General features: G+C 42.7%; 1 protein-coding gene across 3 annotated transcripts in view; it reads left to right on the top strand.

The window, feature by feature from the left end:
- DDAH1 (dimethylarginine dimethylaminohydrolase 1) overlaps positions 1-15,656 on the top strand; it is a 51,063-nt gene extending 35,407 nt beyond the window's left edge. For 2 of the 3 annotated variants that reach the window (XM_042819587.1, XM_042819589.1), the window contains exons 3-6: positions 278-351; positions 928-1,047; positions 10,748-10,891; positions 11,300-15,656. In XM_042819587.1, the coding sequence (XP_042675521.1) occupies positions 278-351; positions 928-1,047; positions 10,748-10,891; positions 11,300-11,416 (455 nt within the window). In that variant the 3' untranslated portion in view covers positions 11,417-15,656. The remainder of the gene's footprint in view (positions 1-277; positions 352-927; positions 1,048-10,747; positions 10,892-11,299) is intronic. The other variant, XM_042819588.1, reaches the window with a different exon arrangement.
- The last annotated feature ends 474 nt before the right edge of the window (positions 15,657-16,130 follow it).

Below are 16,130 nucleotides of genomic sequence, written 5' to 3' on the forward strand. Positions count from 1 at the left end.
TGTGTTTCCAGCAAAACTTGTTGTGTGGAAGAAGATAACTGATTTGCATTATCAGCTTGGGATTGTAGGTTGTGTACTCCTGAACCGAGTTTTATGGTTCAGCTTAAGAAGGGAAAGATAGGAAATTATATCCATTAATGGTTGCCTCAGATTGTCTCTAAAGTTGGCCCGGTTTTGAAATTGATTTTGTTTGATTGGTTTTGAAACTGGTTTGTTTGACTGGAGCTGCTAAAGAATAAAATCTGTAATTGTTTCATTCCTTGTTTTTTCATTCTAGGCAGAGAATTTTTTGTAGGCCTTTCCAAGCGGACAAATCAACGTGGGGCAGAAATTCTGGCTGACACATTTAAGGTCTGTAGGTTGACCTGTGCTACAGGAAGCACAGTTGTCCTCTGAAAAATTGTACTGGCTAAGATGCTTGTCATACTTGTAAATGGTTTTCTTACAATTTCTTTTTAAAAAGTAGAAATTAATGAAAAAAATGAAAAAGTGTAAGCATCCTCTGACTTAGTATACTGTAATTGCATCTGAAATGGGGAATCATTGCATAAAAGTAACTTGGGTAGTAGGAGACTGAAAGGATATTGACATGTTCTTAGTGTTCTCATCTGTCAGCTCCTTGTTCTTAATGCAGGTCCCTGGAAAGTTTTTATGTACGTACCGTCTGATTGCACATTGTAACGTATTGCTTCACAGCTGCAATAACAGTATTGTTTGAAATGTGCTCTGGATTTTACTCCAGTGCACAAGATTAGGCAAGCTGGTCCAGAGGGGTATGTCATACATAAGCAGTTGACACTGTGCTCTGGGATACGTTGCTATTGTTAATTTGTAGAGAACATGATTAATTATGGAATGTCTCAATATAATTAAGGAAATAGGACAGCTTAAAAATATTTATAGTACCCATTTTCTGCTCCCACACAGGATTATGCTGTCTCCACAGTCCCTGTTCATGATTCTTTGCATCTGAAGAGTTTTTGCAGCATGGCTGGGCCAAATCTGATTGCTATCGGGTCAAGTGAAGCTGCACAGAAAGCCCTCAAGGTAAAGAGCATATGAAAATTTTCTTTAAACGGCAAACTTTGGTTGGTTAGTTTTTAATCTCTGCTCAAGGATGCTGGGGTTTTAAATATGTGCACATCAATGAAAGAGGAAATCGGTGCCTGCCTTGTATATACAAGCCAGAGAGTATGTTTATACTGGGTAAGAGAACAGTGATATTAATTTAGCTCAAGCTACGTAGATTAGTTTATAAAATGGAATACGTGGGTTATTATTTACACTTCTATTGTCTGAAAGTGACAATTTGTTGATAGGAGGGAGGAAGAAGATATCATCAGAGCAGTAGGAGACATTAGAATCACCTGCTCCAGCAGAAAGTGAAGCCCATGGTCCTTTGCAAGCCAAACCACTCTGTGGTTCTGTCTTTATTTCAGGTGTTGCTGTTAGAACATGTGGCTTTTAAAATTGCCAGAGAAGATGTAAAAGATATGGCAGGAGGAGGGAGAGGGGAATAGACCCAGTTGTACGAATGGCCCATGTGTGCATTTTTCACAGGGTAAAATAATTCTGTCACTGCAGCCACAGGGCTTGGGGGCCAGAGCTCCCCATCCCTCCACCAGGTGGCTGCAGAGTCAAGGTCCTTTCATTTTGCTTTTTCCTATCGGATCCCATCCGGATGTCATGTCATAGCAGTGAGGCTCCAGCAGAAAGTAGGGAGAGCTGTTCACCTGAGCCTTGCCCTTCTCTCAAGGCTTTGAACAGTTCAGTTTGAAGTGAGGTTGTGAATCTGGATCTCTTTGCTGACAGGCTTGCTAGCCAGTAACACACTGTGCAGCAGGTCAGCACTGCGCTACCACTGTCATGGTTCATGGGAAATTGCTGCTGTGGTTTGTACTGAGCTCAGTGGCTTCCCCTGCATGTGTACAGAGCATTTTGGAGATGTGGGCACAGAGGTGCCTGAGGCCATGAATCTCGTTACATGTGTAGGTAACCTGAGAGATTAGCATCTCTGCTCCAGCCTGATAGCACAGCTGCAGGCACTGATGCTTTGCAGCAGAAGCTTGTGCCGAAGCACCAAAACAGCAAAGTGTAGCCATGGCTTTACCTGGTGTGAAGCTTGAGGGAGTTTGTCTCTGTGATACAGACTGGGTCCTGCCATCCTGTGCTCTTTGTTTTGATATGCAGGTAAATCAGAGTGTGTCTGAAAGCACTGGAGCTTTTTTTTTAATCAGTACTTGCCTTTAAAGATTTAACCAAAATTTACTTATTGGTGATGACAGCAAGTCCCACATTTTCAGCTTCTGATTACACTTATTACTTTGCCACTAAATAAGAACATAAGTGCATGCATTGTTCTTCAGTTTTGCAGAAGCCTCAGTGATGCAGTGTCATCACTAATGCATGGACAAAATCAGCTGTACGTGGGGAGGAGTGGAAGTAGCTCTGCTTAGCTGGAGTGAGAAAGCCCTCTGCAGTCCTCAGTTGAAAGGCACCTTACTCAACCTGACTTATGTCTCTTGCTCTAATTATACAAAATTTATTTTAAAAAACAGCAATGCTATTGGTGCCCAAGGCTACCAATCTGAATCTGTGCCACACAGAATATGTACTATGGGAGTAACATGTAGCTCTGATATTAACATCACTTCATCCTAAAGAGCTTTGGAACCGATCCTGCATTTGTGGTGCATACACCTCCTTGGCTTCTGCAAACTACTTATTACTTTGATACATCTGTAATTGTCTGCAAGATGGAAGCCTGAAAACTTTCTCATTCTTATTGCTGTGCAGCGATTTCTTCTTGCATATTTACCTACCAATTTTTATGAATTCCCTTCATGGGCATAATCCTAGGACTTTACATTTCCCAACAGCATCATTTATTCCATCAGAGCTCAGCAGAGACTTGTTGTTTGTTTTTCCTTCTCTCTCTTCTGACAGTTGAGGATTTAAAATATCTTAGTGCCCTGCTGAGATAAAACCAACTTTTCAGATCTGCTCAGGATCTCCCCTGCAGGATGCTGCTTGAATTATGGAGGAGGGGAAAGTGTGATCCTGGCTGCCTTACATTTGCAGCCTGACGGCTATGAGGGAATAGGATAGCAGCCTGGTTGCTCTGATGAGCAGTGAGTGTGAGCGAAGGTAGGGAGCTTGCTCTCAAACAGGAGGAAACAGGAGGACAGTCCTGTGGATCCCCGCGTGGCTTGCAGTGGCTGCAAGTCTGTTTGTTCACTTGAACGTGCTGTGGAAGTTACTGTCTCATTAGAAATCGCTGCACGAAGCTCTGGGAGTACATTCCCAGCCTCTGCTCTGCCCTGAGGAATTTATGACAAATGGCTTTGGTTGAAAAGGTCTGATGTTCCTGATGCTGTGAGATTGATTTAGTCTGGGGTGGAAAGTGCCCTGCATCTTTCTCTGTGAAATATGCACAATCCCAGATATTCAGGCTCAGGCTCAAAACACCTCGTGAGCAGCAGCCTGATGGAGTTTGCAGATATCCAGACAACCCTACTCTTGTATAGAGTGTTTATAAACATGAGCAAAATTCAAGTACAATACTGGTTGCTCAGAGCTGCAATTGGAACCTGAGCCAGCACTAATCTGAGAACTCATCGTTCTGATTAAGGCTTTTTGCCCAGCTTGGCTAATCATGTTGCAGTGCATAAATGTAGCTGTTGTAGCCAAAAATATTTTTTGGATAAACTGATGAAATGATGCTGATAACTAGCCGTCAAGTAGATATCACCATTAATCAAGGCACAGTGGAAAACAGATTTATTTTGAAGAGGATGTGCTCATTGACAAGATAAACTAGCAGTCTGTTGTTTAAAAAAATATATCAGTTATGCCAGTTTTCAGTGTATTTCTGTGAATCAAAGACTGAGTAGCATGTTCACGTGTGCAATTACATCTGCTCACATGCTGCGAGCTGGAGCTCTCAGAGAAATTGTCTGAAAACATGTAAGTAATACATCTCCCTTGGAAATGCTAGCAGTGGTAGTGCTGCGTATTGCAGCTTTCTCCAATTGTTGAATTCCTGCTTTTTGACCCAAGTGAATTTTCTGTTTGTTCACTTACCTCTGATGAAAAAATATTGCAGTAAGTGATCAATGTCTTGCAACCTTGTGGAAATAAAACTGCAATTTCTATAAAGTGTTGATACTGAGAATTAACAGCTGCTGCCTGGCTTTTGGCCAGTGAATGGAGTGATAGCAGTGCCTGTCCACCTCTCCTCCAGCCCTGTGTGGCCCCACTGTCCCTGGGCTCCCTCTGGGTCACCTGCCTGAGGCAGCTCTCAGTGTGGCTGCTGTAGGAGACTGCTGTTAGGAGCCTCTCCTTGGTGGCTGCCTTCTGCACTGGAACTCCTGTTGAGCAAAAAAAGCAATTGAGCTGCTTTTGAGCACCCTCCCCAAGGCATTTTGTCCTCCAGTGTGTCTTGGTGGCCAACAAGTGAGCTGTAGTGCTAGGCTAGGCTAACATTTATATTTAAAATAGGGTTTTTTTGTTTGAAAGGCAGCAGTTTTTCTTGATTGTTCTTGCCATTGCAACTGATGTCCACACAATTCCTTAAAAATAAGAGAATAAATGAAATCTGGTGCTTATTGCAGAGCGCAGTTTATCATGAGCTTAGTGTAGTGTGTGTAACAGAGAGCACTGCCAATGAACTATAAAATGAGTGCACAGAGTTTAGGATTATAGAGCACATGCTAGGAGCAGGCAATAAATCACAAGTGACGTTCTTACCATGAAATCCTCTTCAGGCTCTGGCAAGTATAGAATATTTATTTGGGCTGCAGCTGAAAAGCGGCACTCGAGGAAACTTGGTGAAAGAGAGAGGCAAATTAACTACAGAAAGTACCGTGGCCTGCCTTGCTTCCACATCTGAAACATTAGCTTCCCTCTGCTATACGCAGGGCACATTTCTTTCTTGCAGTTAACCCCATCAGTAATTCTGTAGCTGAATGCTTGCCAAGGCTGTTGGGCAGATAATGCCTTGGGGAGGGTTCTGTACCGTTGATGGGGCCAAGAGCTTTCCAGAAGTGTCATCTCTGGGCTCCAGTCTTGTGGTGCTGGAGGGGCCGGGCAGTGGGCACAGTGCTGTCAGCACGGCTTGGTGCCCTGCTGCCCATCATGGGGCACAACCCAGATTCTGGCCCAGATGACAGGAGATGAGAGCCAGCCAGTCAGGTCAGCAGCAAAGGCAAATTATAGGATTGCATGGAGAACGGTGACCCAGCATCTGCTGTGAACTAGAAAGGCTGTGTTTGTGTCCCTCACATAGTCCTGTTGGATGGCACAGAGCACAGGTCCCTCTGCTTTCCCTGGTGAGCGAGGACTTGGATGGTGCTGATGGGCACCACTTTCAGCTTAGGAACTTGTCTATGGCCGGGCCACCCTGTCCCCTCACAAGTAGCTCAGTAGCGATCCCAGAGTACCTGAGAGGTTCTCTGATGCAGTATCTCCTGCTGGGAGCAGTGCTGTTCATTCATCTCCTGATGTATTCCCCGGAGAACACTATTACAAAAACAACTCCTCTGTTTTGACAGAGGCCAAGGGAGGCCTACCAAAACCACATTGTAAGCATAAAGAAGGAAGTCTCTTTTGGGCAGCTGGGCCCTTGGTCCGTATCCAAAGCTGTGATCACAGCAGGGCTTTTAATGACTTGGGTGCAAGAAGTTGCTAGAGTGTTGGCAGAGTTACCCCATCCCCATGATTAAATGCCTTTTGTTCTCACTGTGGCTTGGCTAACCCTAGTCCCTGCAGTGTGCCAGCTTTAAGAAGCAGAGTGCTGTTAGCCTGCATTGCAACAGGGGTGCAGTGCCTGCATACAAGCTATGGAATTTCTGTCCCAGCTGCAGAAGAGCCTCTGGAATGGGCAACTAGGGGAAAGCATCATATATCCCGTGTGCTTACAACGCATCCTCTACCCCTGGGCAGAACAGAAAGGCTCAGAAAAGCTGCTTTTTGCTATTGTCATAGAATCATAGAATTGCTCAGGATGGAAAAGATCTTAAAGATCATCAAGTCCAACCACTTGTCTGTACAGGGGCTTTCTTTTCTAGTAATGCAAAAGTTAGAACAAACATATTGTCTCTTATTTCTTAAGAATTCATCATTTGTATCTCTGCTTATTCCCCATATGAAGTCATCATCCTCTATTTATGATATCACAAAGGGTTGCTGTGGAAAAGATTGCTAATATTAATAATCCAAAGAGGACAACTTCAGGTAGGGGATTAGCAGAAAGTGCAGATGAGTGTGGACATCTATGTAATGCTGCAGCAAAGAAGGTAATAAAATCCAGAGAACAGCTGTCAACCTGCTCCTTAGTATAATTCAGAAACAGAGACGTCATTTGCTGCTCCCAGCCTTATAGATAGGAAAATTAGTCAATGTTTAAGATTCTGAACACTTTCCTTTAGCTCATAGTTGCTCACTCTGGATCAGGTCCTGTGAGACATTGCATACTTTCAGCTCCTTCTGACTTTCCATTACTTCACAAGTGAAGGGCGTAGGGTGTCCCAGAGGACACAGGTCTTCACACCGCATGGCCTGCTGCTTTATAAGACAACTCTTTGTGGGTTCTTTTAATTAAGGTCGGGTGTTGTAATGAATTTCTTCTGTGTAATTGAGTGTCGGCGTTGTTCAGTTTGCAAACAGGCTGGAGAATTGAGTCTTTTGGAAGTTCCAGACTCGAAAGTATACTTATAGAATAGGCTGTGCTGTATTAGGTTGTTTGTGTTTCTTAACAAGGTGAGGCAGGTGTCCCTTTAAGCACGTCTTTGTCACTGCCAGTGACACAGTGCAGCCTGGGCAGCTCCCGGTTGGCAGGGCGTATGTGTTCCTCTGACAGGTCTGACATGTGAGCAGATCAGGCTCTTCCAGCTCTGCCCTCTGGTCTGCCCCTCTACCTGCTCGCCATCACTGTTGCCTCCATGTGCTGGAAAACTGTGTGCTCTGTAGAGCCATAGTGCATGGGCAGGCTGGCATAACAGCAGCGTGGCCCTCTGGCCCCTCTTCATCCCTACAGTGCTGTTTTCCTTCTCTGCTATTGATGATTTCTCCAGACATGAAGAGGCAAACTTGAGGAACTGAAGAAGCAGAGACAGGGCAATAAAGCAGTGAATGAAAGTCAGTGTAGATAAATGTAAAATGATGACCAGCATGGGCTGGGAGAATGATGAAGTGAACTTCACGTATGAAATAATGTGCCCTGACTGATGGTTACCACAGAAATAAGATGCTACTCACTGAGGCTGTCAGCTAAGCTGAGAGCCAGGCAGAAAACATCATTATGCCACTAATTAAAGCTGTGGTGTGTCTGTATGTTGGCTGCCACATGCCCTTTGCATGCACAATCCCTTCATCCAAAGAAAGATAGAGCAGAGATGGAGAGGCTCAGGAAAGAGGAGTAGGTGAACTAATACCTGTAGCCTGTAAAATACCTTGTATTGGATAAAGAGATAAGGTAAGCAAGCTATGGCTGTCACCTGGAAAAGAGACAGCTACGAAGGGGTGAGAGATGCCTATAAAACCAGGCATCTCTGGTTTATGGCACAGGGCTTGCTGTGACATTGCAAAGAATAGCAGATGCTGTGCATTGGGCTTGGCCTGGGGGGGTGTGGATATGGGGGATCACTGCATCCCTCACCCAAGCATGGCAGTGAGGCCCTGCATGCCAGTGAGGGGGCAGAGTGCATGGTGGAGCCTGGCTTGCCTTAAAAGTGCATGTGGTCATCTCAGCTCTGCTGAGATAATAGGCCCTGAACACATACACATTTTTCCTTCATTCATAATGCTGCTTCATATTTAGGATTATTTAGCTTATCCATTACCTCAGTTGTCTGAGGACACACTAAAAAAAAAACAACTATAGGAAAGGCATTTTAGGCTATGAGAATGACTTCAACATAAGGAAAGCATGACTAAGGGCTGAGAGAATGTGCAATGAAAATTACCCTCTCCGGGCTGAAGAAAATTCCCAGAAAACTAGGCATGCGGGAAATGCCTGACTGTTAACATAGCTGGTCATACAATGCATGTGGGCAGAAAGCCAGCCTTCCACTGATGCACTGTGCAAGGGCTACAGGCTTTGTAAACTGCTCATTTCCCAAAAATGTGTATTCTGCAGGAGTATCTGATAAAAAATAAGAGCCTTGCTTTTATCTCTTTCTCTGCCCCGGAGCCCTGTCTGGCCAGCTGTACGTGCTCAGTGACTTTTTGCCATAGAAATATACAAGAGCACGAGTCTTTAAAATAGCCTGGTTGCATCATTTCTGCACATTTCTGCTTTGTTCATAGACTCCTTGTGGCACAGGTCTGGGGTTTATTGCCTTTGCGCACTCTCAACAGATTGATTTTTGAAATTTTACTTCAATATGCAGACATTGTTAAAACAGATGAAAGCTTGCATATATGATTTTCTTCTTATTTTAAAAGGTGAGGAAGAGAGAGCAATTTTGTGTTGTCAGAATGCTAGTTCTGCTTTCTTAGGGTGATACTGTAGTGAACAGATCCCATCCCCACTGCTGCAGCTGTGGACTTAAGATTCCATGATTCTGTATCTTGTTTTCTCGCTCGTTTTTTCTTTGCTTCTTTCTAAATGAATTCAGCCACCACTTTCCAGCTTTTTAGTCTTGAAAGCAATCCTTCTAGCATGCCTTGCCATCATCTGCTCAGTTTTCCTGAGGCTGGTTTGTGTTTCCTGCAGCACAGTTAGGGCCTTGCATTTGGTCTTCGCTTCAATTTGCTGTGAGTGTTCCTAACTGAAGCATTTTATGGAAGGAAGTGAATGGGAGATGTGTCCATACCCTTCCATTTGAGAATTCATTTGTAATTTATTATGGAAATGTTACCCAGTGAGTCAGTACATTTCTGATGAATGAGCTGTTTTCTGTAGAAAACCTGCAGCACAGAATTTTTTTTTCACCACCGAGGTCTGGAGAAAGCACAACTTTCTGGGAGTTGAGTGAAATCCAGGCGGTAGCTTTTCTTCTGCTGCTGCATATATTTCAGTGCAGGTTTAATAACAACAACCCTTAATCCAGACTTAAACAGATTATGTTAGGAAGGAGAAGGAGGCTGCGGGCAGAGGACAAGTCTGCAGGCTGTTACCAGGGAGAGCAACAGCAGCTCTGCTGGCATGTCACCTGCTGCTGTATGCCTGCAACATCGAGGAGAGCTTGAACAAATGCATCACGGCAATGTAACGGAAGCAAATGCATAAACAGGGAAGTGAAACACATGGAATACAGTAATAAAAACACATCCGGTGAAGTAAAGATGCAAGGATTGCTTCTCAGCAAAGCACAGCAACCTTTTATGGAGGTAGTTGCGACCTTGGGAACTGAGGAGAGTTTCACAATTGAAGAAAGAACAAGAAATGATAACGCTTCCTCAAGAATGCGTGGCATCCTTCATTACCAGTTTCACGTTCTCCATGGGATGTGCATGACTCAGACTGCGACATGAAAAATGCATCCAGACCTAGAAAGGAATTGCTGTAGCAGTATGTGTGTATGTACTGCTTTGGTACTTCACAATATGTTTTAGAAGTAGTTATTATAATTAGGTTCCACATGGTATTTCTCATGAATGAGTAGTAGTACAAATGACCCTGCTGATAATTTGAAGATAAATTTAACTGTGCCACAGATCAAAGTCTGCTATGTGGTGTAGATCTGTGGGGTTTTGCTGAGAAGGGTAAATTCCCTTGAAGAATTTTGTTAACAGAATAGTGATTTATTTTTAACATAATGTTAATGTGAGTACTTCTAAGTTGGAAAAAAAAAAAAAAAAAGACTTTTATTTCTGTTCGGATCTTTGCAATGTGTGTGGGAACAAAGGAGAGCTAGGAGGGAAACTGAAACACTTGAGTTTGCTTAGGCTTTGGGCAGAGCCAAAGCTTTGGGCTTTGTTCACTTCTGCTTTATTCTAGGTCTCTGTCAGAGAAGCTGGTGTAAAGCTGGAATGATACAATGGAGAGTCAAGCTTCTTGTCTCCAGGCTTTTTCCATCTTTACTGAGAAGTTGAGCCTAATCCAAAACTTGGGATCTCAGGCTTCTCATGTGCTTGACAGTCTGTGTCTCTGAAATTCCAGCCAGGGTCCAAATTTGTGTATGAGCCTTATATTTATAAAAACAACCTTCTGAAAACCACCAGCTCTGCTGTTCTGACAAGGTTATTGTGTTGTCCCCTTGGGAACGAGGATTAACTCGGACATGTCATCTCGCTCCCCAGCACAGGTGCTTGGTGAAAGAGTAACTGCTTGGAAAGCAAAAACGAGGTCCTTGAAAAGAGTTAAGATTGGGCTGATATCCAAGTTGGGAACCATTCTTGTCCTGTTTGTGCTAATTCATACTCGTTTGATGAGTGTTGAATGATGGCTGCTTTTTTCAAAGGTGGCTGAGCACCTCTAGTTTTCATCAATGTGAGCAGGAGGTTTGCATACTCAATGTGCGCTGCTTAAGGAAAAGACCCCGCTGACTGTCCGTTGGGCAGCCTGCTTAATCCTGCCACTTGCAGGAACCATTTGACAGGTTTTCTACTGCTGTTCTTGGGTAGGGTTAGTGGATTCTTCCTTGAAGGCAGAGATAAAAGCAGGTCTCCTTGCTGCATAGCAAAATGTCTCTTGACTGGCTTGGCAATCGTACTTAGAGTGTTTTTTGAAGGCTCTATTCTTGCATTTATTTGGGCCCACTACAGTGTTTGGTCGATAGTCGTGCTTTGTGTCTCCCGACAGACCATGCAACAGATGAGCGACCACCGCTACGACAAGCTGACGGTGCCCGACGATGCCGCCGCAAACTGCATCTACTTAAACATTCCCAGCAAAGGGCACGTCCTGCTGCACCGAGCCCCTGAGGAGTACCCAGAGAGCGCAAAGGTGAGGGATGTGCTGGGGGCAGCTGGGAGACTGCCAGCATCCCAGCATCACCGGGAAGTGGCTGGGAACTGAAATTCAGTGCTTTACAGAGTGACATCCTGCCATGGGAAATAGCAGATGGCGAAAGCTCTCAAAAGGTGGGAGGTCTGGGCTCTGTGTGTGTCTCCACTGGTTTTGTGTGCCCCTTGTGCTTCTTCTGCCCAACTGGAAGCAGTAATGGTACTAATGTTTGCAACCCTCTGAGAGCCGCAGCCAAATGGCCACATAAACTGCAAATGTTAGCTTGAATTACAGTGAGAAGCATGGCACCCACTGATCAATCCGTGACTACTCTGAATACTCAGGGAAAAGGGAAAATTAGGAGGTGTAAAAAGTAATTGTTTCTGTGCCGTTTCCTTTCCTAAACAGGTTTTTGAAAAACTGAAGGACCACATGCTGATCCCAATAGCCAACACAGAACTGGAGAAAGTAGATGGGGCTCTGACCTGTTGCTCTGTGCTTATTAACAAAACTTCAGAATTATGAGTTTACAGAAGTCCCTCCCTTGTAACTGGCAATAATGTTACACACAAGGTAGACGAATCTGTATCCACACTTTTATTGTTTTTATTGACAATCTACTGTACCACTGTGCTACTAACCCTTGTTTACAAATTTTTTGCTTTGTGTATTTTTATGATGTCCTTGCAGATGGTATTTAAGGTGGATGTATGCTCTCATTGAGGGAACATAACTCTGAAGTGTGTTAGTCCTGTGGGCTGGCAGAAGAAAATTACAATGGCTAACCCCAAGCTTTAGCAATCTAACTTACCTGTGTGAAATTTTTAAGAAGACCAACTAATTCTCAACACTTCAAGCACCTCTGTTGTCTTTGCACTGCTCCCTTCTCCTGTGTTTTTTCTTTCTCTTCCTTGATCTACTCTTTTGATTCCTTTAGTCTTTCACCTCCGTTTCTTCTCACTTTCAATGATGCAAAGTGTCAGTGGGGGCGGAAAAAAGTTCAGGGGACTCATGAACTTGGTATTTCCTGTGGTAGGGAAGCTGAAACAGTGGGCAGTAGTCTACACTCAGTCTCAGCCATATCACAGCGCTGCTGCTGGGCATTGTTAGTTTCAGATGCAAGGTAGCAGCATTGGGAAAAGCCTCCTCTGACAGGAGCATTTGAAGGCAGTACCTGCCTGGGAAACTTGGATGACATAAAAAGAATTCACAGTGCAGCCACACAGGACATCACCTGCAAGTTCAGGTGGCATTTTGCTGCTAATGCTCTGTTTTACACGTTGGTGACAACAGAATAAGAGTTTTCTTCAAAGGCCAGGTCCTGGGGAACATTTGGACCACAAAAATGAAGATCTCAGATGCTTTCAGTAAAGTTGAAGCTATAAAAAGTAATCAAAAAAATTTGGGCTTTTAAAATTATTATTCGTTTGCTCTTTTTTTTTTTTTTTTTTAATTTGTTCCTCCTTTCTGTTGTTTTCTCCTCTTTTGAAGGCCACATACTAGCAAAATTCAAAAGGAAAGGCTGATAGAATGAGTTGAAGGACAGTTATTCCTGGATTATGCTCATGAATAAGGGAAGCTATTGTTTCCTGAAAGATTGGCATGTGTAATTTGCCCTTGGGGTAGTTTTCCTTGGAACAATGACCATCTTAACTTTTAATTGCATGAATATTTAGTGTGGTATTCAGTTAAAACAAATACATTTTTTGTAGCAAATTCCACAACATGTTTACCCACTGAGTCATACTTTTTTTTGCCACAGTAAAGCGGAGCATACCCCATTGTATTCACATGCTTCTTGTTAAATCATTTGTAAACTACGGATGGAGAAATTCCCAAATAGAGACAGCAGCAGGAACTCTCCGGACACTTACAAACAGTCAGAACATGTTTTCAACTTCCTAGGCACCTCCTCCACCTTTCCTGAACCACTTGTGACATGGCGCTAAGGTACAGTCGGAAGTGAGCAGGGGGAGTCAGTCTGTAGCACAGCAAATAGCACTAACCAAGCACATACTTCAGTATTCTTTGGAAACCTGCGTGTTTTTCCACGCTGTCATAAGGGAGGAAACACAAGTACGTACATCCGTGGGTACTCCACAGTGCGACTCTCACCTCACCTAGCAGTAATGTGGAGCAAACATCCTGTCAGCCACCAGGATATCTGTCGCACTGTCTGCATGCTGCGGTGACAAGAAGCGTCATGAGAGAGAGGACAAGGACGAGCAAATAAAATGGTTTTATGGCTGTGTGCTGTCCCAAAGGATTCTCCCGAGGTTTCCCCTTTGTCTCCTCCATTCCCATGCACCATGGTTTCAGCCTGACCCACATGATCAAGCTCTAAGGATGTAAACGTTGCAGTGGGAAATCTTTCCCTCTTTCTTTCAGTGCTCTTTAAGTATCTGATAAAGCATCTTGCATTTTAAAATGACTTGATACTCAGCAGAGTTTCTGTGCCAAAAAAGTAACCCTGCAGTATTTAACTGTGACCGTCTAAAGGCAAGCTTTACCTTAAAACATCCGTATCTGTGGGAGCTGTCATATGAAGGCCACATGCCCCATCCCTCCTGCCCTGTCCATACTCCTGAGCCTGGTTACACCTCATTCCCATCCCTTTGCCTTGATTCCTCCATCATCTCATCCAGGAGTGGGAGTTGTCCTGTGCCACCACTGGGCTGTGGGGTATCCATTCCATTTATGCCTCAAGCTCTCTTCCTCAGACTATAGTTTCTACTTTTGTGGCATAATGAATGCTTTTTTCTTTCAGCCTCAAAGAAAATTTTCCTCCCGCTGCCTTAGTTCTCCTACTTCAGTTGTTTTTTTTCTGCCTCCTTGTTGTTCACTCCATAACAGACTGTCCTAAATTCCTTCCCTTCTTGTGTCAGTGCCAGGTGGGAGAAGAAACTAAGGGGTCTGCTCTTACTTTGAGCTGGAAAGATGAGTGTCAGTATACGTAGGGATTGACAAGGAGGACACTTCTTACGACAAAATATGGTAGACACCGCTCATAGCTTATGTCTCTGAAAGCAACTGAATGGGTGATAGTGGCTTTCCTTGGTTTCCCCATGGCATGGAGAGGTGAGGCTGGTCTTTCACCTGTTGCTAGTTAGATTTCCCTGCCTTCAAGGCTGCATTTTGGTATATGGAAAGAGCAGGGGAATGGCTGAGGGATCTGAATTCCCTATGGTGATGATTTCAAATTGTATATAAATTTTCTGACTTTAGGGGCAGGATTTGGTTGCTTTAAATCACACGTGCTTTGTCTCTGTCTTATAGGCTCATAACAAAGTTCAAAATTAAATCTTAGTCTGATGCCCAAAGTTACCTAAGCTGGTTAGTGGAATTGCCCTTACCTCTCTGCTTTTAGCATTGTTCTTTATTATGTCATTATAATAAAGCAAAAACACTTGAAGCACTTCAGTTTGTGCATTTGCAGTATGGTACTAAGAACTAAAATCATGCCAAGTGCTTCTTGCTGTTTGTTACTTTTTCTGTTGTCCAAACAAATAATTTCTTTGCAAGGACGTTCCTGCTGTAGCACGTACGTATTTAATGGGTACCCTGTGCATCCTGTCACTAGGACATTTCTCAGATGTCAGATGTAAATCATCATCCTTGACTGATAGAAATAATAAAATGAAATCCCAAACCAAACAAAAAGGAGATGAGACACTGAACTGCCCACAGAAAACATTTGATAACAACTGTCAGGCTGCATGACATAGCCGGTCAGTGAATAAGATGTTGTGGTTAATAGCTCAGCAGTGGGGTTTGAATTTACTCGTCAGAGGTTTTTTCATTTTGAGCAAGCAGTTTAGCTTAGATCAAATGAAAGAGCTAGAATATGCATTAAAGGTCTTTAAACGATATTATCTTTACTGCTAGTGCAGGAAGAGCTGTGATATGTGGGTTTCTCTCTTCAACAAAATGTGAATACAGTATCTCTCTCTGCAATGAAAATGTGAATGTGTACTGTACTTAGAGGATAATCTGAAATGCTTCCATTTCGGCATTTTTGTTGTTTTCATGCTAATACACTCCTTTCTGGTCTTAAATAGCTGCCACTGTATGAAGCTGTTCTCTGATTTTTGGATGAATTCCAGAGGTCATAGGTACAGAGGTGATAAGTACCACCAAGCTGAGTTTTAAAAATAAACATTCAGTGAAATGCAGAACAACGAATCTGATTTTCTGTTTGCTCACAGTAAATTGGAGATAAAATATGGGAAAAATCAGCTTTTGATGTCATTCAGCTTCTTGAACATTATATTAATCAAGCAGAGCCAAATTACTTCAACATAAAATACCAGCTTTCATGTGGAACTATTTGGAGAAAATAATTTACTTTTTAAGACGCTATTTTTGTTTTTATCAATAAGGAAACTGAAAAGATAAGACTGCTTAAAGAATGGTATTTGTTAAGTGATTGTGAACAAAGTATAATTGGACCTCATGTATTTTCAGAAAAGGTTTAACTGGATGTATGATGTAACTTGTATAGAGCTGCATGTGAATTGTTAGTCACTGTTTTATGTTGTATTGTTCTGCAGTGCACAAATACGACTACTAAACAGAAGTGTTACATTTCATTAAACTTAAAACCTTGTTGCAGTACATAGTTTCCCACTTTCTGTGCCAAAAACATCAACACATTCCATAATCTGTTCTAATAGAGATTTGCACTTTTTTTTCCCTTTTTGACTCTTGCAGTTTCAATACTATATATCCCCATCACAATGGAATAAAGTGTCAATTGTACTGTGAACTGTGTAGTTTTTTGCCTCTTATTCTGAAACTGCAAGCACCTGCATTTTATTTAATACTGTTTCATGTCATCTTTTTATTAGAAAGCTTGCTATATGCCTAGGAAAAAGCCAGTAGTATACAGGAGAGTTAAAACCTTTCAGCATGTTAGAAGAAAATTTGGCTCTTTTTTAAAAAAAGTTATTACTTACATTTAAGAATAATGTAGGTAGAGGTATTGGCCAAGTGTTCCAGGTACAGTGGTTGTAATCAATTTTATTACTGTTAAGATAACTAAACAGATATTACTGTAGTGCAGTTTGTTTTTCTGTCATGCATGTATTTACTGCAAGTTACAACAGTTAAAATGACAAAAGTTGAGTGGCATGACCATGGTGTTTTCATTCTTAATGTAGCACTTGTGTCTTTCTCCCCCACAAGATGTCAAGAAAGTTGACTGTATTTGAAATATTGTGTACCAGTAATATGGCTGATG

The sequence above is a fragment of the Centrocercus urophasianus genome, unplaced genomic scaffold (genome assembly GCF_019232065.1).
Source record: "Centrocercus urophasianus isolate 14NV4802_14NV808 unplaced genomic scaffold, USGS_Curo_1.0 seq_18, whole genome shotgun sequence".
NCBI classification, from domain to species: Eukaryota; Metazoa; Chordata; class Aves; order Galliformes; family Phasianidae; genus Centrocercus; species Centrocercus urophasianus.